At 38.7% G+C, this 25,731-nt stretch overlaps 2 protein-coding genes across 4 annotated transcripts in view; one reads left to right on the plus strand and one right to left on the minus strand.

The window, feature by feature from the left end:
* LOC116687285 (SLIT-ROBO Rho GTPase-activating protein 3) overlaps positions 1–13,276 on the minus strand; it is a 33,617-nt gene extending 20,341 nt beyond the window's left edge. The window contains exons 1-2 of one of the 2 annotated variants that reach the window (XM_032512551.1): positions 12,791–13,276; positions 3,704–3,899 (exon numbers count right to left, since the gene is read on the minus strand). In XM_032512551.1, coding sequence (XP_032368442.1) covers positions 3,704–3,899; positions 12,791–12,857 — 263 coding nt within the window. In that variant the 5' untranslated portion in view covers positions 12,858–13,276. The remainder of the gene's footprint in view (positions 1–3,703; positions 3,900–12,790) is intronic. The other variant, XM_032512552.1, reaches the window with a different exon arrangement.
* LOC116687286 (prostacyclin synthase) lies at positions 1–25,517 on the plus strand. Of its 2 annotated transcripts, XM_032512553.1 has the most exons (11): positions 1–20; positions 18,715–18,821; positions 19,300–19,423; positions 19,949–20,124; positions 20,224–20,370; positions 20,458–20,570; positions 20,677–20,858; positions 23,015–23,177; positions 23,493–23,674; positions 24,067–24,218; positions 25,202–25,517. In XM_032512553.1, exons 2-11 carry the CDS (start codon positions 18,751–18,753, stop codon positions 25,353–25,355), a joined length of 1,464 nt encoding a protein of 487 aa, XP_032368444.1. In that variant the 5' UTR covers positions 1–20; positions 18,715–18,750; the 3' UTR covers positions 25,356–25,517. The 2 variants fall into 2 exon arrangements, with proteins under 2 accessions (XP_032368444.1, XP_032368445.1); XM_032512554.1 differs by lacking the exons at positions 1–20; positions 19,300–19,423 and having other exon boundaries at positions 18,730–18,821; positions 25,202–25,414.
* The last annotated feature ends 214 nt before the right edge of the window (positions 25,518–25,731 follow it).

The following is a 25,731-nucleotide window of genomic DNA, read 5'->3' on the forward strand; positions in this document are numbered from 1 at the left end:
ATCATATTGAATTCAATTATGTTGCTTGTGACTTGTAAATATAACTTGCTTAAGGCTGCCCGCTCCTCCTTATTTTGTCAAGAAACCAATGCACATAAAGATCAAGCTCTATCTGCATCAACATCTTGACTTTCTTAAACCTCAGGTAGCAAACTCAAGGAAGGTGTTCTTGAGCAAAGATGAGTGATATATGGATGAAATGATTATGAAGTGACACATTCATTGTCATGAATGGTTAGTAAGCTAGCTACATTTACACCTAACCAACCAATTGCAATCTGCCACACTGAAAGCTGCCTTTCCAAAGTTCATTCCAGCACTATCAGAAGCAGTGGGTCCTTAATTATTCTGTATTTCCATTACCCTTGAATTTATTTTTACGAATATGCTGACATGCTACTTTGTGTGCCCGTAAAATCAATTACCATCGACAATTAGACTAGATGTTACCATTTCAAATGTTGTCTAGAAAGCAATGATTCCATATTATTTGTTGGACTCTCTACAAACTCTCAGCAATCCTTGGCAGCATCTTCAACTGTAGCTTGAGCCTACAGTTACATTAGCTACAAAAGACAGTGACACACACTCGCTTGATGGGTGTTCCTGGGTGTGCCTAGCCTACCCCTGGTTGCCTGGCAAAAGTTAACAGAAATTCTCGGGTGCTACATTCAAGCATGTCCCCTTTGTTTACTTTGTGGATAGACCCATAAGGCGCTGGCCCACCAACCCGCCGTCGGACAGTCTGGTGAGGTCAGTGACTCGAGTCTGTTAAAAGTATTTATAGGGGAAACACAATATATGAGATAAACTGCCAAACAAGATAAGATAAATACAGAAATACAATGTCCTGAAGTGTTTCCGCCATCTTCAATAATTTTCTTTGACTCGAGCCACCAACATACATACATCACGCTGCCCTCAAGCTGCCTTCACGCCGATTGGCAGTCGCTTTGTCCTATCGCTCAGATTTAGCATGAAATAGACTTTTTGTGTAAGCTCGTTGTTTGTTGCTGGCAAAAGGTCACTCCTATTGAAAATGAATGGCAGCCTGTCGCTTTGTCCCTGTATCTTGTAGCTAATGTGTTTCATCTTGTTTTTGAAGATCATACTGAAAGAGTAAGTCCTGACTTGTTTCTGTCAACTGCTTCAAAACTTTCATCATTTTATCCTTGAGAGGTTTCTTCATTCTATAGTTTTCCTTTTGAAGTGAATTATGAGGTTTTGCTTTCAGGGTGAAGCTCACGCCGATCTTCAGCTAGTGTAGTGTCCGCACTATACTAAAATGAAATCATATGCGCCCCATTGCAGCTCCCTCCATGTAACTAAAAGAATGTGGAAATGAAAGCAGAAACTGGCCTTAAAGCGATGCGAGTGCATAGTTTCTGTCTCCACAATGAGGAATTCTAAGTAATGACAGCAAAACTGTCAGCACATTCACAAGATACAGGCCCTCTGTGATCGTGCACCGGCCCCACATATTTTAGGCGGTAAAACTACATTCAGATCACTTTTACATACACCTTATCTGTTATTTTTTTCCCAGGTCATTTGCAATCTATATTGTAGGAAACTACTGTTTGCTTCTCATGCATAGTGTTGACTCTGTAATTCAGTGCATGACTCTATCCTTCTATCTGGATGAATGATGTTGAAAAAATAGCACCATCTTAGTACAACAGAACAGCAATCTAAAAAGTTTGTTGTCAATAGTGAGTTTAAAAAGTTGCACTTGTGATGCTAAAGGTACAGTAATCCAGAACGTTGGGCATCAGCATCTCCGTTCCTTTCATCCTTTAACACTTTGATAAAAAACATGAACACGCTATTCCCATAGGCCCTTATTTCAAGCAGAGCAGGTGTTTGATCCTGTACATTGGATGCCAAGAACCAGACTGTACGTCTTTGGCTGTTGGCTGCTCTTGAATAAGGAAAAGACTATAGTAGTATTCAGGACACAAAAGAGTTGATGCAGAACTCCTCATGGAAGACAAGAGAAGAAAGGTTTTCTACGTGACAGGGTGACAGCCTACAATAACTACAACAATACCTGTTTCACAAAAAAAGTCTCTGCATCAGGAAGTAGCATCAGGCAGCTGAACTACAGTGTACTGACAATACAAAAACATACCACGTGTATTAACTATTGTAAAACATGTTGGATATACTATATTGTCTTTTCAAAACAGGCACACAGCGTCATATTCTCTTATAATCATATTTTTGCTGCATCTGTCTACAGGCAATTTTGAAAATGTTTCTTGGCAATATCCTGCCAGATATTAGATCTGTCATCAGAAATGAAAATCTGAACAGATCCCAGAAAAGAAAAAAAGGGCACTAAGGTTTTGCAGTTGAAAAAAAAGTAAAATTAAACAAGAGAGAGAGAGAGAGAGAGAGAGAGGAGAGAGAGAGAGAGAGAGAGAGAGAGAGAGACAGCAGAGCCAGACGACCACGTGGGATTATTAATGACAGAGACTTTGTTGGTCCATTGTAGTCTGCGAGTGTGAATGTAGCCTTTGACAGACTGATATAATGATGACCATTTAATGTGACGGGGTAGAATCTGGGACAGCAGGGTGCAGAGAGAAGTCATGTAATGTTAGTCTCTTTCAGGGGTCTCCCTTTGAGGGATTGCTCCATTTATCAACGTCCCAGTGACGGGAGCTCTCCGCCACGATTACGCTTTATGTCCAATTGGTCGGAGAGACTGAAAGAGAGATGGAGAGACCTCTCCTGAATAAACCAACGTGTTTGTTACGCATGCCTGACCCAGCCAGGTCACATGAAAAGGGTGCGCAACTGACAACTGAATGTGTCAATTATAGCACCTTTACTGTAAGTTTGATTTCTGGCACTGCTAATTCAATACTACTACACTGGGTATTAGAGAAGAGCAGATTCTTCAAGAAGATTAATTTGACAAATTCATCTAACTCAACGATGTCCATTTATTCATTTTTTCAGGAAGTTTCAAGCACATTTGGTCCTTCATTGGTCTATTTCCAAAATGAAGAGCAACCATTTAGGCTTAAAATTGTCATTGAACAAACTCAGACGTATTTATATTAATTCTGATCATTCCTTTCTTCTACTGATTCAAATTAACCACATGGCCATGGGCAGCATATACAGTTAGAACACTATCTGGAAGTCAGAGCCAATTGCAGGCTGGTCAGAGCATCTTAGCAGCAATTTCTAAACATGCTGCAGGGTATGTTTGTTTCATGACCACAGATATCCCGTACACAAACATTTCAAACATTTGAGGTCAATCTGAGTAAAATAGCCCACATTGTTGCTTTCTTCAGACTCCTAACTGAAGCTCTAATTTGTTTTCTGTGTCCATTGAGGAAAATATAAGTATTTGGGTAGCAGTCCAGCATGAAGTGTAATAATGGAAATGAAATGACAGCCACATTCAAAAGGCAGGGGGCTGGAGGAAGGGGAGTGGATAAAGAGTCTGACCTAGTTGGGAGGAACACAGCAGCCTAAGGCCACAAGCTTCCTTGGCCCTGGCTTTATTTCAGGTCAATTATTCTGTTCTTATCCCTCCTCTCGTTTTTCTTTTTATCCTTCCTATGCCTTCATCTCTCTGTGCCGTGCCAGTGATCAGTATTAAATATGTAACAGTTGTTTATCAGTCAAACACATTGGATCCACATATTCCAGTGCTTAGCAGACAGACAGTGGTGAGACTCACTTGAAGTGATGGTGCTCTCTCGAGGTGCGAATCTTGGCGGAGTAGCGCTCGGCCAGTTTGTCCAGGCCTCTGGAGTACTCCAGCTGGAGTTCAGCTTTTCGACGGAAGAACTCCTGCAGGTCCTGCAGCAGCTGCAGCCGGGACTCAGACTGCTGCTCCAGACAACGGAACTGCTCTACCAGCTGGTTACGGATCTCTGCATTTCAAAAAGGGAGATGCCACCTTCAGAATAAATAAAGCCTCTTGGGGGAAATTGAATTACATGCTGGGTCTCACTTTTGCCTGCCAAACAGTGCTGCAGGTCAAAATTGAACCCACATTCTTTTAGCAGTTGATATAGTAAATACAACTATGTGAGGATAAAGTCAAGCACAAGCACTAATAAATTAACAAAGTCATCATAACTGGATTAAAATTGATGTCAAAGGGCATTTTTCCACTGTGCGTATTATATGTGCATGTAGCGGGATGGAGTGCGGGGGTGTCCAAATGCTAGGGTAGTACACGTGCATATGAGATGCACGTCTGATGATTGCAGCAGACAGCACGGAAAATATAAAATAGGTCAGCTTCTCAAAATGCATTGTGGTGAGCGATCTTTCAGAGGAGTTTGTCTTGAAAAAAAACCAAATTGCTTTCAATTACAAGACTGCTTTGGTTTTCTGCTTGGAAACTCGCTCCTATTTATAAAGAAAAAATCTCTTTCAAAAATATGGATGATATGGCATTACCAAATAGTTTATATAAAAATTATAAAACCATAAATCATATCAGAGCCTAGAGCTGAGTGATATATTTTTTATGCACTATTGGGATATTGATGAGGACAATGTACATAAAAACATCAAATGGATTCTGAAAGCAACTGATTCACAGCTATGAATTACAGAAGACCAAACTCTTCATATGTATGAAACAATACCTTGAATAATTAAGTTGTATCAATCACCAATTTGGATTATAGAAATGTGCAGAGTAATAACACCATAAGAACATACTGCTTCATCAGGACAATCGTTTTGAACTATGGATTTTACACACACACACACACACACACACACACACACACAATAAACAAAGCTTCACTCAGACACTAGAAACAGTTGAGCAACATTGAGATTTTGACAGACTGTTTCAACCACGCACATGATTGCTGCGCACTGAAAGAAACTCTGTAAGAAATGTATCAGTGGAAAAGATGGTCCAGCAGAAGAAATGCTCCTTTATTCACTTCTAAATGCTCTTTCTGTATCTACAATAAAAGGATCTTAAAAATGCCTCCCCCATCGTCTGCGATTGTGTGAGCGAAAATGTGAATGAAAGTGCGAGAGCAAGAAAGACAGAGTAAATATGTAGTCCCTTGCTGTTTGGAGATGTACCCCTCATGGTCCCCATAGTTGCCCAGTTGCCTAGTTACATGCCTTTAGAGGCATCTCAATGAGAGCAGGCCAGTTCCATGTTCTGACAGTCACAGCAGTCAGTCTGTTTAGCATAATGGCCAAGAACAAGGGCAACTTTTTCTGCTATGAAATACTCAATTAGCCTATGCTGATGAACAAGGAAGCAAACAGGTTTAATATAGAAAGAACAATGTATTCCTATTAGGGCTGTAACGGTTATACTTAGTAAACTTAATACACCATTGTTTTGTCATTGATAACATCTCACTTTGTGACACAGTTAACAGATACCTTATTTATTGATATTGAATGATTTCAATGTTGATCGATCCAACACCAAAGATTCATTTGTACTTTAAAATAATGTTTCCAAAATTGTTTCACATCCACAGTCAGCACCCAGCCATGTAGCAGCCAGCCCGGTCAGCACTTAAGGACCGGTGCAAAGGATGCTAAAGGCAGTTTACTAAACCGTCGGGAAACAGACCCAGGCACCAGAGTCAGAACAGCGACCATTCGTAATGTTACACCTCCGTTAGCGTTATTGGTGCCCCCCCTCGCTTTTAGTTATCTTTACAGTGAGCTAAATTTAACAGACAAAACGTGGATAAGGAACAAAAACAATTAATACTAATAGTAATTTAAAGATGTGGTAGCATTGCATCTGGATGAAAAGGATAACTCTGGGAATTGGATGGGACTGCATAATTTTATCAGCAATACATAGAATCAGAATCAGCTTTATTTGCATTCTTGATATTTGCATTTGCTCTCCTGTGAGCATGTTATTTTTAGAACTTAAACTGTTACTAGGATTGTGCAATACTGCGCTACAGTTGATGAATGATTCAAGCCTTTGCAGAGTAATGCATAATTACAAAGAAGCTGGCGAGGAGTTCAAGTGAATAATATACAAACAAGTAATGACAAGTAAGACAAATGCTTAATGTAGCTTCTTCTCTATCTTTTATTGATTGAACAATAGCACAGATGTTTTTAAATGAAATACAGAGTTGTATGCTACACCAAGTTCTCTGCTGCTTGGGAAAAGTGTGCAGCCAAAATTAATAAAATGTTCCATTCCCCAAAAAATTGTGGAAATGTCAAAAATAGGACTTTACCCATTTGTAATGTTGATTTTTTTTTTCCCATATGGTTGACATCCTGGTGACTTTATCAAGCACTTTGAGCATGTATTAATTGCAGAGTCCTGAAGCAGAGTAAAATGAAATGAATAGCTCTAGCTGCTTAATCTGGTTGTGATTGAACAACCAGAATACAAATTGAATACAAATCTTGTTATGCAGTTACATGTTGACGTTTTTGAATACATAAAACTAAAATCAAGCCTTTCCACGGTTTTCCTTAATAATAAAAACAACATTCACATCACCCATATCGTTAAGTCATGTCTCAAGGTTTATGTCTTAGAAAAGGAAAGTACCTCAGCTTGTTGATGAAGACGTGACCTCCTCTTTTCCCCTACACATTTAAAACACAAACCACGTCTACACACCAAGTTCAAACACAACATATCTGAAGAGGCTGCCCCGATCTCTGACAGATAATGTAATGAAATGGGGGGGAAACTATTTGTCACTGTTTCCTTACAAGGTTGCCAGTTGGGCTCCTGTACTGCCGCAACGGAGAGCACTAACTATTGCATAGTGAGGAGTCCTTGTCACCACAGAAGCCTGCTCAAATTAGCCTAGCACAGCTATTGCAATGGCCAGCAGCGGTCTCCGGGGCTGTGTCTGCAGTTAGCCATGCGTGGCTAGTCACATGTGGCTTAACCCAGACTGACACGTTGACACAATTTGGGACAAATCAAGGCTGTGTTCTGTGTGCAGTTGTCTTCTGAATGCAGTAATGGCTATGGTATGCCTTTACAGTCTCTCTCTCTCTCTCTCTCTCTCACTCTCTCTCTCTCTCTCTCTCAACTGTGGGTATCTGACATCACAGCAACAGTGATACCAAGACACTGGAAATGATATTCTTTTACTGTCATAATGCAACCCATGACATTTCAAGACAGTATCAGTCTAAGCATGCTTTCACTATGACTACGCAGAAAAAAGGGCTGCGTCTGCATGCTTCACATGAAATGCATCTCTACAGTGAATATGGTGGCAGTAGGAGTGAGATTCTACTTTGTGGCAGTCAGATTGTCACCCCTATTACCAATGTTGCAAATGTGACACGCTTTTCTATTTCAATTCTTCGTAAAATTTTGAGGAAAAGCTATCAATGTAAAGTCAATGTTACACAATGTTGCCACATGTTCCATTAGCAACAGCAAATCTTACAACGGTTTAGAATATATTCTATTAGAACAATTTGTGCATAAGACTACAACGGCTTATCTCCAAACAGAGCAAATGGCTTTAAAGATAATGTGGCCTACAGCTAAAAGTACAGTATGATGTATGATAAAGGGTATCCTCTCATTTTCTTTTGGTTTCAGGAACTTCAGCAAGCTGAAAGGTCCAGTGGGAAACGTGTGTAGTTGTTCATTATCAAAATTGATGTTGCCCCCCAAACTTTTATTTTTCATGAATATTAACCACCACCATCAATTCCAAGAAGTCATCTTGAAATATGTTAGCCGGTAAGTGACATACAGGATATACTGCTCCGCCTTTCGCGTTTTTGCTGTCACAATGGGTATCGTTGCTTACTGGCCCCGGCAAGTTTGAAGATGGAAACATGGAGGACCACACGTATTCAAAATCCAAATTTCAGCAACAGGAGTCTCCTTCTTCTCCCAGAAAAAAAAAAAGAATATTGAAAAGAGCAAAAGGCTTTTTGAAGCGTGAAGCCTACCGTAGCTGTAATACGTACTTTGAATTGCGGGGTGCAAGAGAGTTGATTGTAATATATGATCTGGTTTTGAGCTGGTCAACTACACTCCTTAGAAGGAAAAATATTAGTTGAACCCAAACACTGTTAAAACAAACTAGCAATTCAGGAGGACAAATCATGTTTTGGTTACAAACAAGAAAAACACAATTTCAACTCCTGTTGAAACAATGAATTAATGATGACGTAGATCATGAACATCATGATTAGTATCTGAGTGACTATTCAGTCATCAATGAATCAGCTATGACATGTGACAATGATCATAAATATAGGCTCAGACCTGTAAAGCTCAAAACAAACACCTGCACGCCAACAATTAGTTCAAATGTGACTGAGACCTGGCAGTTTGCTGAAATGTGGCATGTTAAAAACAACAGTGCAAGGTGCATTAGGTTTGTGCCTGATTGAACTGCAGCGCAGTCATCCACTCAGCATTATTGGAGACCAGTGTCAGAGTAAAGCCCCCACAGCTCCAAACTGATCTAAGCCCAGTTTGCAAATGAGCTTAAGATGTCAGCTTAAAAGCTTTTCCTGAAACTGAGACGAGAGAAGGATCTGTGATGACTCTCTCCTAGCCCAAAACCTGGTGTGTATGCATGATATGAGGAAAATATCTAATCTAAATATGATTTTTCTGACTGATATTACGATACAATTTACGATATTGAAGGGAATTATCATTTTTGCATCACTATTCTCATTTTCATTGAAAAATACAGAAATTTTAAAAAAGTAAAAGATTATAGTAGGATTTTTTCGAGGCTCTGAACCAAACAAAGTTTTTTTATTATTATTTTATATTTTATTATTTAGTGTGTTACACATCGTTTGCCTTTAACAAATACTCAGCCACCCCAGCAATTTGGATATTGTACCATACTGCGATTTCAATAAAATTGCAATTAATTGTGCACCCCTAGTGTGTATAGACTAGAGAGAGAGAGAGAGAGAGAGAGAGAGAGAGAGAGAGAGAGTGGAAGAGTGACAGCGTGAACGAGTCAAACAATTAACCAGACAAAGAGAAGGACAGAGAGAAAACAGCACTTCGGTCTACATAATGCTAATCATACCCTTCGTTCCAGACACACACTGACAAGGTTTGATCATTTGCACTCTATGTACAACAGGAGTAAGGTCTAATTAGGTCTGTAAAAGGACAGTATGACTAGAAATATTTACAGATATTTGCACAGATAACTTAATGACTTTCATCAACACTAATATTGTCTTCATCACTGTTTCATCAATTTCATGTGCTTTCATGGATTTGAAATACGAATAAACTAATTTGCTGGACAGAGATACTACCGTCATTTAAAATAATAAACAGCTGTTCAAACAGATATGGTGTTTTATTTTTTATATTGTTTAATGTGTATTTAGGTGTAATATTATTTGAATAAGGAGATCTTCATTTGGTTATAGTTAATTCAAGGTCAGGGCATTTATGCAGATATGTTAATAACCACCAAATAAAAAATAAAAATAAATGTAATATTTAATGTAAAAGTATAACATTTTGGGACCTAGCCTTTTCCATTATTGATACCACTCTCATGTCTGTATGTTCAATATGAAGCTACAACCATGCAGCAGCCACTTAGCTTAGTTTAGCAAAAAGACAGCTAGCCTGTTCCAAAAATCTGCCGACCAGCAGCTCTACAACTCACTAATCAACACCGTATATCTTGTTTGTTTAGTCTATACATAAATCTTTGTGGAAACAACTAGTTTACTGTGTACTGAACTACCGGTATTTCTTCTTGACTTCAAAAAGTCACGACTGGGTAAACCCCGCCCACTCTGCCGACAATTTGACTTTGCCCTGCAGCTCAGTCTGGGAACCTGCAATTTTAATTCTCCTGCTTCAGTTCACAATTTTGAGGGAACCAATCACAAACTGGCTTATCTACCTGGCAAGCTATTGGCGGGTTTAACACAATGACGATAGAGAAGCGGCCAAGCAGCTTTTTGTGTACATTCGGCGGCCACTGAACGCCACTGAAGCGCAGCAAACCTGTAGATGCCGCTGTCGCTTCTACGTCACCCGGATTGTTTGTCTGATTGATTGAAGGACTATCCAACTGCATCCAGATTTATTTGAACTATGCCCATTGGTCACGCCTCTTGTGCAGAGAAAATACAGAGCAGACTCCCCAGACCAATTCTCAATCTCAAATCTATTAAGCGTGGAGATGACTGGTGATAGCCAAACTATAAGTCACTGCACCGGCCAAGATATAACACACCTAGCTGTCTTGCCCTACTTTGCTTGAATTAAACTTAAATTGTAGAGTTGTACAATAAGGTTAAACATAAATACAGTGTTCCCCTATTAGATTATGCATCCTTTGCATTTTAATTTTAGCACATGAGCTACATGTCCACATGGCATGCATTCAGTACAAATTCTTAGTCTTGCACTGCCAGACCTATCTTTACAGTACTGTGGAGTAAGGTCTGGCTCCTCCACAAAACATTCTAGAATAGAAAGAGACTACTCTGAATTGTTTGCATGTATTTATAAACCAATCACTATCACCTTGGGTGGGTACCAGATGCAGCAAAGATGGCTCTGCAAAAGACTCAAGGAACTTGTTTTGGTGGAAAATGTGCACCCTGCAAAAGAAAACGCCACATAAACTATTAAATGAAGTTCAGAGAATACAGTAATGTGAGATATTTAATTAGCTGCATGAATAGTAAAACGTAAATTGCTCTTACCGGTGTGTCACTGTGTGTACTTTGTCCATATTAGAAATCCCTGCCAATCAGTCCTTAAAGTTCCCAGTTAGATAGTAAATGTTGTACACATATTCTTTGTAACTCTTTACAATCATTCGCCGAAAGAACCAAGCACGCTTGCTGTATTGCACAATTAAAATTTCCATCAAAACTTGCCATTTTAGTGTGTAACATTAGCTTGTTGGTTTTGAGGTTTTTCTTGTTGTTTTCCATAGTGAAAGGATTTTGACATACAGGCAGCTGCAGGGGAAGAGCAAAGCAGGCTTGTCAACTTCCAGTGAACCAAACTATTATGAACTATGCTAACTCTGTGGCCAAGTTAGCTCAGTTGGTAGAGCAGGCGCACACGTATAGAGGTTTACTCCTCAATGCAGCGGCAGCGGGTTTGACTCCGACCTGTGTCCCTTTGCTGCATGTCATTCACCCTCTCTCTCTCTCTCTCTCCCCCCTTTCATGTCTTCATCTGTCCTGTGGAAATAAAGGCCTAAAATGCCCAAGAAATAATCTTTAAAAAATAATAAAAAACTATGCTAACTCTACTACAGTATTGACCGCACCTGGAATATGTACCAATGGGCATAGTTCAAATGACTGAGTGCAATTGGATAGGCCTTCAACCAATCAGACCAACGATCCGGGTGACGTAGAAGCAACAGCGGCATCAACGGGTTGCTGCTCCTCAGTGGCGTTTGGTGGCCGCTATATTAATGTAAACAAGAAGCTGCTTAGTCACTTCTCTATTTTATCAATGTAGGTGTCATGGCAATTCATGATGTTTTTTTGTAGGTTTTGGTCCCAGGGTGACAAAAAATATCTCTTTTAGGTCCCAGACTGAAGAAGTTTGGGGCCCCCTGCTATTTGAATTATTAGGCCATAACACACTCCATGAGTTCACAGTGGAAGTTTCAATTGGTGTTTTCTCTGCCAAAGTCAACTTTGTTGTTTAGGTGTTTCAGAGTACTGCAATCCTGTTGGGTGATTTTAAACCAAAGGGCCTGAGCAGAGTTACTGCACCCTGCTATATTGTATAGGTATAATCTGAGTGGGCTAAGTCTGTTTTATACAGACGTAATTAGCTTAATCACAGACAAAAGTTATTACAATTCATTAAACACTAGTATTACTATGTTTAGCAGTGAGTTATCCTTGTTTAAAATTGTAACTTCTTCTAAAAGAATAAAAATGATGCATGACAATGACCAAAACCCCAGCTGTGAGGAGGTGATGCAAAAAAAAGTGTTTAAGTTCACACTGCCTGATGTCCCGAAAGAAGGCTGAGGGGACAACCCACCTATATGCACATCATGCACTGTCTGTTCCACAACTGCACTGTTCCTGACTCTTTTCTTTATCTGGGTGGTTCGTCCAGTCACATATTTAACAGCAGACAGTAAAATCCTTTCATGGTTCATAATTCATACAGAAAGCATATATTATTTATGTACTTTCTGAACTGTTTGCTGTGTGATCTTCTCAAGCATTCCCTTTCCCTTCTGATACTATAGCTACTCAATTCTCACCATACTGTCTTTCAAAATGACATAGATTACCACATTGTCATGTAGGCCTATAGTTCAACCTACATGTCTAGGATGAAGTGAAAAAAAAATGTCCTAAGATGTCTCCCAAGTAGTCTGTATGACTACCTGAGGTGCATGACCTCCAGTCTATTAATAAGATTGTCCAAGGTGAATTGGTGCATTCCCTTGTTGGGTGTGCAGCATCAGCCTCACATAAATACCAGCTGCACTTTGAAACCATCAAGCTCGCATAGCTTGCATGGCCCCACATGCAGGGCTTGGCATGTTAATAAGCACAATCATCTTCAGAAACCGGAATCAGCAACGTTACATCTATAATCATTGTCTTACTGGATTCAAGTGGCGTAAAAGTCTTAGCATGAAGTGAACGTATGAGCCATTTTCCAAAGAGATATGTTCAAAAGCTTCTACAACTATGCAATCTGTCCCGCCCCACAGCACAGCACCCTGAAAGCCGTAGCCTACAGCTTGTGGTAAAGTTACGCAATAGTGCCTTGACACCCAGAATAACAATGCGATCAGGCCTGCATGTTACCAACCTTTCACTTGGGTCTCATATTCGGCAATAATCTCTTTGTCCTTCTTGACTTTGGCATGAGATGACATTTTGGGGAGAACGGATTGTGCAATCCTCGGGCAGGAATCAGCGTCTCGGTTGCCACAATGCAGCGTTTGCCTGTCCTCTCCAGATAGTTGAGCAACAATCAGATGCGAATCATCGCTCGCATGACACAACTTCAGAGATTAAACGCACAAAGGCTCTGCGCAGAGATGTTGTTGCGCTGCGTTCTAGGCGACGTCGAACCTAAAGTGCATAATGATCCCCTACTACTCCTCTTCACCGGTACTCTTCAACGGATCGAAAACAATTCACGTTTGATGTACATTTCATAAAAGCCAGGAGTAAACTCCGAATGCAACGGCTATGGCAGCCTCGGCGATAATAGCACCGAGCTCCTTCTGCAACTGTCCAGTCTGCCTTTTTTCTCTCCCTCTCTGCAAGTTCAATGCTGCTGCAGAAAAGGCTGAATGGATGTGAAAGTCAATCCGAGACTCCTCCCCCAACCCCCTCCCTTCTTTACCACTGTTCTTCCCTTGGATGATTTAAGATTTGTCTGAGTGAATTGATTACATTACAAAGCCTGCCGGTTGAAGAAATACAGCCTACATAATTAGTGTGTTGGTGATCAGGATTTGATAGCTCTGTTTCTGTAACATGAAGCTGATTGCAGAAGTAGGATTAGTTGTCCAACACTTTCAGCCATTTTTCTTATTAGAATTCCAATGCTTGGCTTATGTTAATACACTGATAATATATGCATCCGGTCATCCTCAACATAGTTGTGTTACATAGGACATAAGATAAGAAAGTGGCTGGACTACTAGCATCTTTATACGGCAATGCAAATAAAAAAAATGCATGCATTATTGTATTTTTTAAGACATGTTACTGGAATCCTCATCATTTGATCAAAATTAGGAGGATATCAGATAATTATGAAAAACAATAAGTTTGTCTCATAATTATAAGTAGGCTGATGATAGGCTGGTGATTGGGACCAACTTGAAGATGGCAGGAGCAGTTCAGTTTCAAAATGTTTTACAACTAACCACACCGTGAGAGCATCTGAAGATTACTTTCTCCATCAATGCATTATTCGTTTTGTCCATAAAAAGTAAAACAAAAATTGCTAATTTCCCACAGCCGGAGGTGATCAAACGCATCTCTGGATGAAACTTTGACTAAGAACTACTAAAGATCAGCCATTCTACCTACCCAAGGCCAATGTTGAGCTGTAAGCTTATCACAGTATTCATATGATATTACAATAAGCCTGCTGTGTACATCAGTTTCACATTTCTATCACAAAATCATTGTTGAGGATTCGTCTCAGGTGTGAACGAGACAACTAACTGACATCACAGAAACGTATTTCTGAGCGGAAGAAACTGAGGTGTTACAAAACTCTGAAGCCTTTCTTCACCCCACAGTTGCAACACTTTGACAAAGCTGATGGATCATCTCCCCGGAGAAAGTCAGAAAGGCTCAATGGACAATGTGTCACTCTGACCTACTCTTTCCCTCACAGTGCTCTTCACTGCAGCAGTTTTCTGACAAATGCTGTCAAATAACATTCTGTGGCTTCTCAAGTGCATCTGTGTGCTACGTCTTTGATTTCACAACTATCCAACAGGTGTGTTTGCCTCAACGCAACTGATGTATCGCACGTAGATAGTTGAGCACTCTTGTTTTGAAACTGCACTTTGAAATATTTCAAGAAATCCCCCTTTGCACCCAATTATCGTGTAGTCTGTGGGCTACTGTCAGCGTGTGACAACTGTTAAAGCTGGAAGAGAGCCCAGGAGAAATCTGCAGGAGAACTGTTCAGTGGTCACAATCCAATCCCCACTCATTTCCTGAGCAAATGTTACTCACCAATCCTTGGTCTCAGAGTAAGCCTGATAGAAGTTGGGGTGGGTTTGAAAATAATGTAAAAACTCTTGTTTCTAACTAGGCAGTGGAAACTTTACCAGCATCCACTTTACAGGAGAAATGATCATCACACGGTGCACCTTAAAAATTAGTTTCTTGCAGAAAGATAATAAAGATTCCAACATTTCTTTAAAATGTAAGAATTACAGCAGTCTTTTAGTGGAGTTGTTCAGGATCATGCCTAGCATTCACCATGCTGACCAAGATGACTTTACACTGAATTATGTGTTAACACTAATTAACCAAATTATAATGTTTAACACTTGTGTTGTCCTTGGGTCAAATTAACCCGTTTTCCAATATCAATGTTTTTTTTAACTACCCAAAATAACATGATTGAGTCCACACAACGCTCTTTGGCAGATGCAAATCTCTACTTTCATTAAGTTTGGGGTGTCGTATTCAATTTTTTTGCATTTGAAAAAAAACATTGAAGTAGTTTTGATGTAGTTTTAAGTAAAAGTTGACATATTCCAGTTTGTGATTATCCATCAACACATGTTCCTTTAATTTTAAATAATTCCTAATTTTGTTTTTTTTAACTCAAACATTAGGTAAAATTTCCTATAAATGAGGTTTATTGACCATAAATTCCAAAAAATCCCTGTAAAACTAAAGTTAACAAGTTAGTGTTACGTAGTGTTAAACGTCAAAAAAAGTGACAAACATTAAAAAGCTTCAAAAGTGTTGAAAAAAGGGACAATTTTTTTTTTAATTTTCAAAAAAATCAATAACAATAACAACAAAAATGTTGATTTTCAATTGTGATGGATAAACAACACAAGGGTTAATAAGGGCTCATGTTTTAACCTAATTTAAAGAGAGATACAATAAGTAAAATTGCATATTATAAATACAATATTATAGTTGTTATAGATAATTCTTCATATTTATAGACTATGTGGTACGCAGGTTAAAAAGGTAAAAATATATGTACTTAACCATCTAATACTGAATTTGGCCGCTGAGAGTTACCTCAATGATATTGTCATTGAGGTAACTTCAAGGAAAACAAGAAAGTAAACCATACTGTAAAAGATTTGACTGTAAATGTACAGTAAATATACTGGCTACCATTTGCATTAATTTCACAACACACAGTAAATTAGCAGCACATAGTAAATTATAGTAAAATGATAATATAGTTGTGCCATTAGATTACTGTGATATTAGTATGCTGCCTGTAGAATTACAGCATTAAGTAATGCAACTCAATCCAGTAATTAACCGAAGATTTATACTTAAAATATCATAAAATACTGTGAATTTCTTTTTTTGTTTTAATCTGTTAACCCATCCCAAACATTAAACATATGAAAAAAAGCCAATTCAAATAAATACAAAACAAACAAAATACAAACAAATTTTATATATCTTGTTGCAGTTTAATCAACAGTGGTGGCATGTAACTATATGTTCTCTTGTTCAAATTAGTTACTTGTACTTTACTGTACTTATACTTTGTATTTTTTTCCTACACTAAATTTGTCTGTAGCTGTTCGTGTCTGTCTTTGGCTGTTGTTAGTATTTTTCCATTTACTTCACAGTGGCGATCAGCCCAATATGCAAGGACGCGTGATAAAGAACCCTCTAGGGTTCCATACCAGGGGAGAGAAAAACATGCAGTGCTGTATCGGCTGCCCTACGGTAGATTAAACTCTATTTGCACTGGTGTCCCACCACATGGAGCTGCAGAATTATTCTCTATCTTTTGTATGTCAGTTTAAAATAACATTTTATGCTCACATTCAATAGTTCACTTACTTGTTTACATATTTACTCAAATACGTACTCATTCACTCATTTACACATTTATTCATTCCACAGCTATTCTATGATGCTGACATGTTGGGACCGGAGCCTGAGTTCAGACTAGGGGTCTAGTGCCGACTAGCCTGGTTAAAGAAGTAAAAGAAATGATTAACAACTGGCTTAAGAGTCTGCCAATAAATTTTGAATGATTGTTTTTAAAAGAGCATAATGTGTATGCAGGGTTCAGGTCAGACATGCAGGTGTAAATGTTTTGAGACAAACTGTTATGCATAAACAGTTTGCTTCATGCTAGATTGTATGTGATGTTTGTTTATACCAGAGGTTGTTTGTAAAAAGTTGATTTGTTTCCAGTGCACCACACCCACCTTTTATAATAACACCATTATTACTGAGATGATACCCCTAGTAGTTGGCAGTATTGCTGGTCGCTTTCCTTCCCTTGGGAGATGTAGAATTATACACACTTGAATGGAATGCATTCAGGGTATATCCTTTTTTCAGGTGTCACTTTTTTAGATGTACCGTAGTTTAGAGAATATTTAAACAAGTGTTTTCCTTCAGTTACTGTTGTCAGTGCCCACATTTCCAGATGTTCCAAGTTGTAAAATGTTTTGATAAACTAATGAGATTTCATTACGCTTGTATTGCTAATAAAATGTTGAAAGTTTTATGAAGTGGCTAAAATCAAAACAACATTATTCTTTTAATTAGGTCATCTCAAGGTAATGTTATAATGTTTGCAATATGTTTCTAAATTTAAGAAAGGCCTTTGACATTGATTAAATATATGGACTGTATGAATATACTCTGAGTATGTTACGTAATGATTTAATACAGTAGAGTTTACATTGCCGTGTACTTGTTTGTTGTAGGAACTGAAGTTTCAGGTTGTTGTAGCTAGTCCGGTCAGTTGGGGAAGAGCACACACTAAATGTTAGCTGTAGCGGAAAGCTAGCGGCTACTTTTTTTTTTTTTTGCTAGCGGCTACTTATGAAAAAACAATTTGAAATTATAATTAACTTACTCATGTAATGCGCCCGAGGTGATATTGTAAAGTCTTTTCCTTCACTGAAGGTCTGTCCATGTTCTTTGACAGGCTCAGTTACTATTGTGTTGCTGTCTTTTTATCATTTAGATTGATTAATTAAGTATATTTCACGGGATAATATTTTGACTTATAACTAAATTCATACGTATTATCAAAATAGGTTAGGACTGATAGTCAAGCTGCGCCGCAATGACGTTAACATTACTTGTTATTTTCGGTTGTAAGAAATCATAGGCTGACTTTACTTCAGTATTACTAATCAACCTTTCAGCCAGCTGCTGAAAGGTGAGGCATGACTACCCTCTGCCGGTAGCCTACAGTGTAATGTTACACAACAACAAGCAACCAACTTGTTTAAATCTATTTTACACATATGGTCTAAATATGCAAGCTGTAGCAGAGTACTTGCACCCACCAGTCCACTTGTTGTTTTTTCTAGTAATTTCTAGGCTACACATTGCGTTTGAATTCTATCAAGTAAGGTAGGCTATGACAAATTGGTAATTTATTGATTCACTTGTCATACTCTGATTAATAGAATCAGAGTATCACATAAACAACACTTGTTACAGCTCTTATCTCATAATTAGGATAAATGAATCATTGGTTTCAGTGTGGCAGACAACGTGATCTGTAGATACTTGTTCCTGTGACTGTCTGGAAGTCATCTGTTCATAAAAATAGACATTTCACAATGTTGAAGGGGAACTTGACTTTATGACATTCTCCATGAAATATGTGTGTCCTGACATCACTGCTTACTAAAAAAAAAAAGAAAAAAGAAAAGAGGAGTCCCTTTACCTCAATGATGTCATTGTTGTGAAATGTTCTGACAGGTGGCGTTTCCGTGTAGCACTGTATGAAGTGTAAAAGGAAGATTTTGTGCCTGCTGTTTAACCCATAGACTTTATTACTCTCTTCTAGAAGGTGTTACTTAACATGAACTAAACTCTAAATTGGAAGTGGCATTTTGAATAGCTTCAATTTTGTTTTATCTACTCGGGATGTGGTGGTTTGTATGGTGTCAGACACTCTGTACTAAGTGTTGTGTAACACTTTGTGTCCCAAGCCACACCTTTCCACGCCTCCTAACAACATGCAGCCTAGTTACAGCGGAGTCAGAATCACGTTAATAAGCAAGTTGCCAGCAGCGGGACAGACCAAGTATTATACTTTACTGAAACATGTTATGGACAATATTCTTACTTTTTAATGTACTGCTTCTTCTAGTTCATCTATACTCCACTCGCACAAGGTAAAGCCATTCATTGATATGTTGAAATAACCAGATATAAGATCATTAACAAAGGGGCATTTCAGAGATTGTACTAGGTTGAGTCTGAACTACAAAATACTACAAAAGCTTAACGTAGAGAAGATTTACTACTGTTATTATTTAAAATTGAAGTACATTTGTGATTTGAAAAAAAAACATAAGAGTCGGCCCTCTCCCTTCAAATATTAATATTATCTGATACGATTTTGATTTCTAAACTTTGCTGACAATTAAACACTGATTCTCGGCGTTAAGTTTGGCCTTTAAACAACACAAAGAAATAGAACTTAAAATTGTCTTATGACTTATGTGTGCTGTTTTTTTTAGCCAAATGACAGAAAGCTCTTGGGACATAACTTCATGTTTACTCCAAGTCTTTCGGTTAAGATTCATGAGGGAATGAAAAAACAACTCTATCACATTGTTGTAATTTTAATAGTTCCCTTCTACTTGACAGACAGAAAAATGAGCCACCTCTGGATAAAGGTGTGCTTCCATGGTTGGGACATGCACTTGAATTTGGAAAAGATGCCGCTAAGTTTTTGGCACGGATGAAAGACAAACATGGGGATATCTTTACAGTAAGTTCTAACAGACTGACAACTTCTGTTAACTTTTGTATCTAAAATGGCACTGTTTAAGGAAGAAGCTGTTTTAAAATAGATAAAAAGTTTATAGTCATATAGGATAAAATTAAAAATGTAATGGTTGAAAGAAAAGGGTCAAAGATGTTTTTGCACACCAGACAAAGAAATCTGTCACCTGATCTGGTTTATGTTCTGAAATACAAATCAGGTTTACACATTACAACAAAATGTTCATTTTAACAAGACATAATTATGCCTGTGTGGTGATAGCAAGTTAATGAATGATTTTAATCTGAATATATTTGAAATTAGTACTGCATAGGCTACTGCAACACATTATTCTTCCAGTGTAGAACAAAATGTTTCACTGAATATTAACAATATTTGTCCTGCACACTGTTGATTGCGCCTTGCAAATACTTTATTTCACAACGTTTTGGTCACACAGACCTTCCTCAGGGGAATTTGGTGAACTGAATATTAGCAAAAAAGTTGACTTTATTGAAAATCTCCTCCCAGGTTCGTGTTGCTGGTCATTATGTGACGGTGCTGTTGGACCCAAACTCTTTCGATGCCGTAATGAATGATACAATCTACTTGGACTTCACCCACAACAGAAACCAGCTCCTAAAAAGGATCTTCAGTCTGCAGTTGCCAAGCATTACACCTACAGCAGAGAGGAAATGGATGGAACAGTAATGAATGCATCTTTTAAACAAAGACTTCATGGTTCACGATAATATCTGATTCAAATGAGTGTTGCAAATCTCAATACCTATGTATTATTCCCTCAGGCATTTTCAAGGTCTCAGTCTCTCCAAGCTCAACAGCTCAATGAACACTCACCTTCAGAACCTGCTGCTGAGTGACCAGAAAGACTGCAGCCCCTCAGAATGGAGACAAGATGGACTATTTAGCCTTTGTTACAGTCTACTCTTCAGGTAACACACAGCACTTTAACCAAATTAATCAAATGATGGAGGGTTTATACTACCAGGAACCTTTTTTAACTGTATTTCTGTGCTCAGGGCCGGATATCTTACATTGTTTGAGAGGAGAGACAATGCTTCTGCAGTCTACATTGAGTTCCGCAAGTTTGACCATCTTCTCACCAAACTGGCTCGCAGCTCACTCAAGCGAGGTAGGTTGCACAAAAGCAAAGGAAAGTAAAATTGCTTCAGTTTCCTGTCTGACTGCACAATACAGCACAGGAAGGTATGTATGAATTTATGTCGACTCTTCAACAGGGGAAAGCAAAACAGCCAACTTATCACGGGAGCGACTGTGGGAGCTTCTGTCTCCCAACTGGCTGAGTGGAGGGCCAGAATCAAACTCCTGGCAGCAGAGCTATCGTCACTTCCTGCATGAGGAGGGAGTAGATACAGAAATGCAGAAAAGAGCTTTACTCCTGCAGCTGTGGACCACACAGGTAAGAGGTGGTTTATTGCCTGTCTCAAACAACCCTCAAACACAAACAAGGAAACACATTGATGCCAATATTCCCACACCCAGACTGCATGCGTGAATTCCACTCCAGGGTGCTCAGCCTTCCAACAATGCAGCAGTAAGAGGCAGTGAATTCCTCTCTGCCAGTTACTCAGAGCTACCTGCCTCAACCTGTAACTCAGAGTGGAGTTTTATAGTTGTGGTTAAGTGAATCGGTTACCATGACACCTTATTTCGTTTAAAGTTAGTAATTAGATGTGAGTAAGATAACTGTGTTAGTCAGCTGAACTTTCTTCCTCTTGTTTTACACTACTTTCAATTTTCTTGTCAAGTATTATTCATTTATGATTTAGTTTCAAATGGCTACAACGTATAAAGTTTCCATTATTAACATTATTGATACAGGTATGCTTCTTTAACTTCACCAGTCCAGACAAGTATAGATCAAGATGGTGTCATTGCTCCATCCTGCCAGGTGGGGGAGCTAGCAAGCTGCTAGGTTGTACAATGTAGAATAGGTTGCTGTTCACCTATGCTACATTTTAGCTGTAATAGCTTCAGCCCTTTGTTAACCTGGATCAATGATTATTGTCCCCAGTAACACACTGTATCTAAGCGAAGAGAAACCTTTGCCAGGCCACCCACTACAGGCTTTTTCCAATGCTCTGCTGGTTTGGGAATACTGCTATTCCTCCAGCATGTTTGTTTGTGCTCTATCATGTCTGCTGGGATATTCGGGTACACAGTCTAAGTCTGGGACAGAAACTGGAGCACCACTGCAGAGAATAGAGGCATTAGATGTGAGACTAGTGGGACACACCAGAGTGAATGTGGCTTATACATGTGTTACAGGCAGACTGGCATTTTATGCTTGGATTTCATTAAAGCCACCCACAACCTCATCATGAGAGCTGCACAAGTTGGTGGTTGCTGTTGTATTTTACACACATTTAGACTTGAATGGATGTAGCAGTTACTTTCCTTCTAGGAGAGATGGTGTTGTGTTGAGGTGTCTGTAAACCTCCACATGTGTTTTAATGTAAAATAATTAGTGATCATATCGAAAAAGCCACTGCGTTTGCAGTGAAACTTGCTGTCTCACCCCCTCTCTAGCTTCCTCCCTGCAGATGCATAAATATGATTATTGCCAGACCACCCCCTTTGAAGTCCTACAGTGGGGCTCGAAAGTTTGAGCACCCCTGGTAAAAATTTGTATTAATGTGCCAAGAAGCCAAGAAAAGATTGAAAAATCTCCAAAAAGCATGAAATGACAGATTAGACATTCGTATAATATGTCACAAAAAGTTAGATTTTATTTCCATCATTTACACTTTCAAAATAATAGAAAACAAAAAAATGGCGTCTGCAAAGGTTTGGGCACCCTGCCACCTTGTACTGCCCCCTTTGGCAAGTATCACAGCTTGGAAACGCTTCTTGTAGCCAGCCAAGAGTCTTTCAATTCTTGTTTGAGGTATCTTCGCCCATTCTTCCTTCCAAAAGTCTTCCAGTTCGAGCAGAGGATATTGGCACGTGAAAACGCTTTGCTATCTTCTTATAGCCTTCTTCTTTGTAAGCGTCAACTATATTCAGTTTCAGTTTTCTAGACAACTGCTTAGATGAACCCCTGGTGCTGATTGTTGGGGCAAGGTCAGATGAGTCTGGGCATTTAAAACCATAAGATTGACATCACCTGGTCTTTCCAGATGATGACTGAGAACAATCCATGACACTGTCAGGTCTCAGCTTTCCAAAGGGGGTGGCGCATGCTATAAACTCTGCAGGGTCCCCAAACTTTTGCAGACCCCATTTTTTTGTTTTCTGTTATTTTGAAAGTGTGAATAATGGAAATAGAATCTAACTTTTTGTGACATATTATACGAATGTCTAATCTGTCATTTAATGCCTTTTGGAGATTTTCCATCTTTTCTTGGCTTCTTTATGGACATTAATACATTTTTTACCTGGGGTGCCCAAACGTTCGAGACCCACCGTAGATTACGTAATAGGTGCAGGCTATAAACAAACAGAAGATAAGCTATACTGTACATGGCTCCTATACCAACTTTTGTACAGTGTTTTATACAAGAAGCTTATATAAAGGAGTGAATTTGTGCTGAGTTGAATGTTTTTTTCTTTCAGTGCAATGCTGGACCTGCTGCCTTTTGGCTTCTTGGCTTCCTGCTCACGCACCCTGAGGCCATGAAGGCTGTAAAATCAGAGATCAGAGGCCTTACACTCCAAGACACATCCATACAGCATCCCCCCATCAACCCACTGGAAGCACACAGCACACCTGTGCTTGGTACGTAACAGCTGCTTGCAGCCTCTTTTTACTTACTCTAACTTGAGGTCACTCCAGTGAGGTGGAAACAAAGGCTCATTTGTCCTCACTCATTTGTTGGAAAGAACAAGATAAGTACAGCAGCGTACTGAAACAATGACAGTGACAATACAAGTTTGACCTTTGATTCAATTAAATAATGATTGTCTTTTTCATATAGTCACATCCGTGAAAATGTTTGTACATCTCCAAATTAAGTCAGAGGGCACTGCCAACTTAACTCACGCTGACACCCCTCTGACATCATCCACTCTGCTGTCCTTTTCCATTCTGCAGATAGTGTTCTGAACGAGACACTACGGCTCACAGCTGCAGTAATGATCAACAGAGAGGTGGTCCAGGACAAGATCCTGCACATGGCCAATGGACAGGAGTACCACCTGAGACAGGGGGACAAAGTGTGTGTGTTCCCCTTCCTCAGTCCTCAAATGGACCCACAGATATACCAAGAACCACAGGTACTGTGCAAAGATTCTTTAATTACCTAACATTTTGTTACCACCTCCATGTAACAACATATAGTTGTGTACCTCCATTGCGATATTTTTAAGCCATACTATAGTGCACAAAGCAATCTTGAAGAGGCAGGATTAAGCGGCGTGATTTAATTTACTGACAGAATACATCCTTTGGGATGAGCTGCTAAATGCCTACAAATGAAACAAGTAGGAGTTGACTAGCAAGAGATGGAGACCAAACCCCAATGTTTATTCTGTTTATTTGTCCTCAGTGGTTAGAGGTGATAATTACACATTTTGAACAGAAGATTTTGAGCAGGAGACATGTGAGCAAGCCTATTTGCATGATACTATGTTGCACATATTTTATGCCTTTGTGTGTTTTTTAACAGATTTTCAAGTATGATCGCTTCTTAAATGATGATATGACCATGAAGGATAAGTTCTACAAAGAAGGAAAAAGGCTGAAGTACTACACCATGCCCTGGGGTGCTGGGAGAAACATCTGTGTTGGGAAAGAGTTTGCAGTTACGGCCATTAAACAGTGAGTGTAAAGATCCACTTAAAAATGTATATTTCCATGATGTATAATGTTTTAATATGTTCATGACCCAAGCTATCATTATAAGCAACATGCATTGGTGGAAGAAATATTCAGATCCTTTACTTAAACACAAGTACTAATCCCACACTGTACGTACTCCGTTACAAGTAAAGGTCCTGCATTAAAAATGTTAAATAAGTAAAAGTGTGTAAGTATCATCAGGAAAATGTACTTAAAGTATTAAAAGTAAAAGTAGTCAATGCAGAAAAATCCTCACATTTTAAAAACTGGAAACAATTCAAACAGTTCTGTTAATCACTCAAGTGTTTAATGGTCTAATCATTTCAGCTGTATATGGTTGGGTAATTTAATTTATTATAAAACATTATTTATAAAAACTACATTGGTTTTGTGTGCAAACATTTTTTTTAAAAGTAACTAGTAAGTAATGCTGTCAGATTAATGTAGTGGAGTAAAAAGTACAATATTTAGAGTAGAAAGTGACATGAAAAGAAAAGATTCAAGTAAATTACAACTACCTCAAATTTGTACTTAAGTACAGTACTTAAGTAAGTGCACTTAGTAACATTCCAACACTGGCAACGTGCTTTAATATAGTAATCGCTTATAGTCTGTAATGACCTGTATGAAAAAGGCTAAAGGTAAAGATAAATTGATTGTTCGATAATAGACAATCAGTTGGGAGAGCGTGTTTTGTCAGACATATCCAGTTGCAAAGGTTAAAGCTTCAGCCTTATAATCCACAACACACGAAAAAGGGGATCAGGTTTGTCAATGTAGATGTGTAGACTGGGACATTTTGCTGTTTATTTCAGATCGGTTGATTTACTTAATATGATTTTCACATAATTTCTGCATGACACTGAATGTGTGAAACCTAAATTATTTGGTCTAATTAATGCTGTTTATCAAGGGGCAGTTTGTCGCTTGTTCTAAACAGATTTTGTCTCTTGTTTCCCTAGATTTGTGTTCTTGCTCTTGACCCATCTTGATCTGGAGATGTGCGACCCAGAGGCTAAACTGCCACCAGCTAATCCCAGTCGCTACGGCTTTGGGATGCTCCAGCCGGACGGAGATCTGCAGGTCCGATACAGACTTAAGAAGACCCATCAATGAAATGACGCCATAATTTGAATGAAGTGTAAATAACTGTAAAATTGTTGATTGATAAAGCGTTTTATTATATGTACTGTATTTATACTATTATGTTTTGTCATCCATCTATCATATTTAACTTGTTGTTTGTTATTAACATTTTCAATAAAAAGGAAAAACAAATGAATCCTTCTCATTTGTCATTTTTGCCTCTAAACTTTGGGTAGAGCGGCCCTTTTCATATTCGTCTGGGGGGAAAGCTTCTCCGTGCTCTCCTAAAACGTTTCAGTTTAATATGTGAACGTACAAGAAGATTTTGTCACGTCACTAGTATATAGTTTGGAAGTATCATGGTGTGGATTGCTACTCACAGAAAAGTGAAACTTGAAACCTCCAG

The sequence above is a fragment of the Etheostoma spectabile genome, chromosome 4 (assembly GCF_008692095.1).
Source record: "Etheostoma spectabile isolate EspeVRDwgs_2016 chromosome 4, UIUC_Espe_1.0, whole genome shotgun sequence".
In the NCBI taxonomy this organism is placed as follows: Eukaryota; Metazoa; Chordata; class Actinopteri; order Perciformes; family Percidae; genus Etheostoma; species Etheostoma spectabile.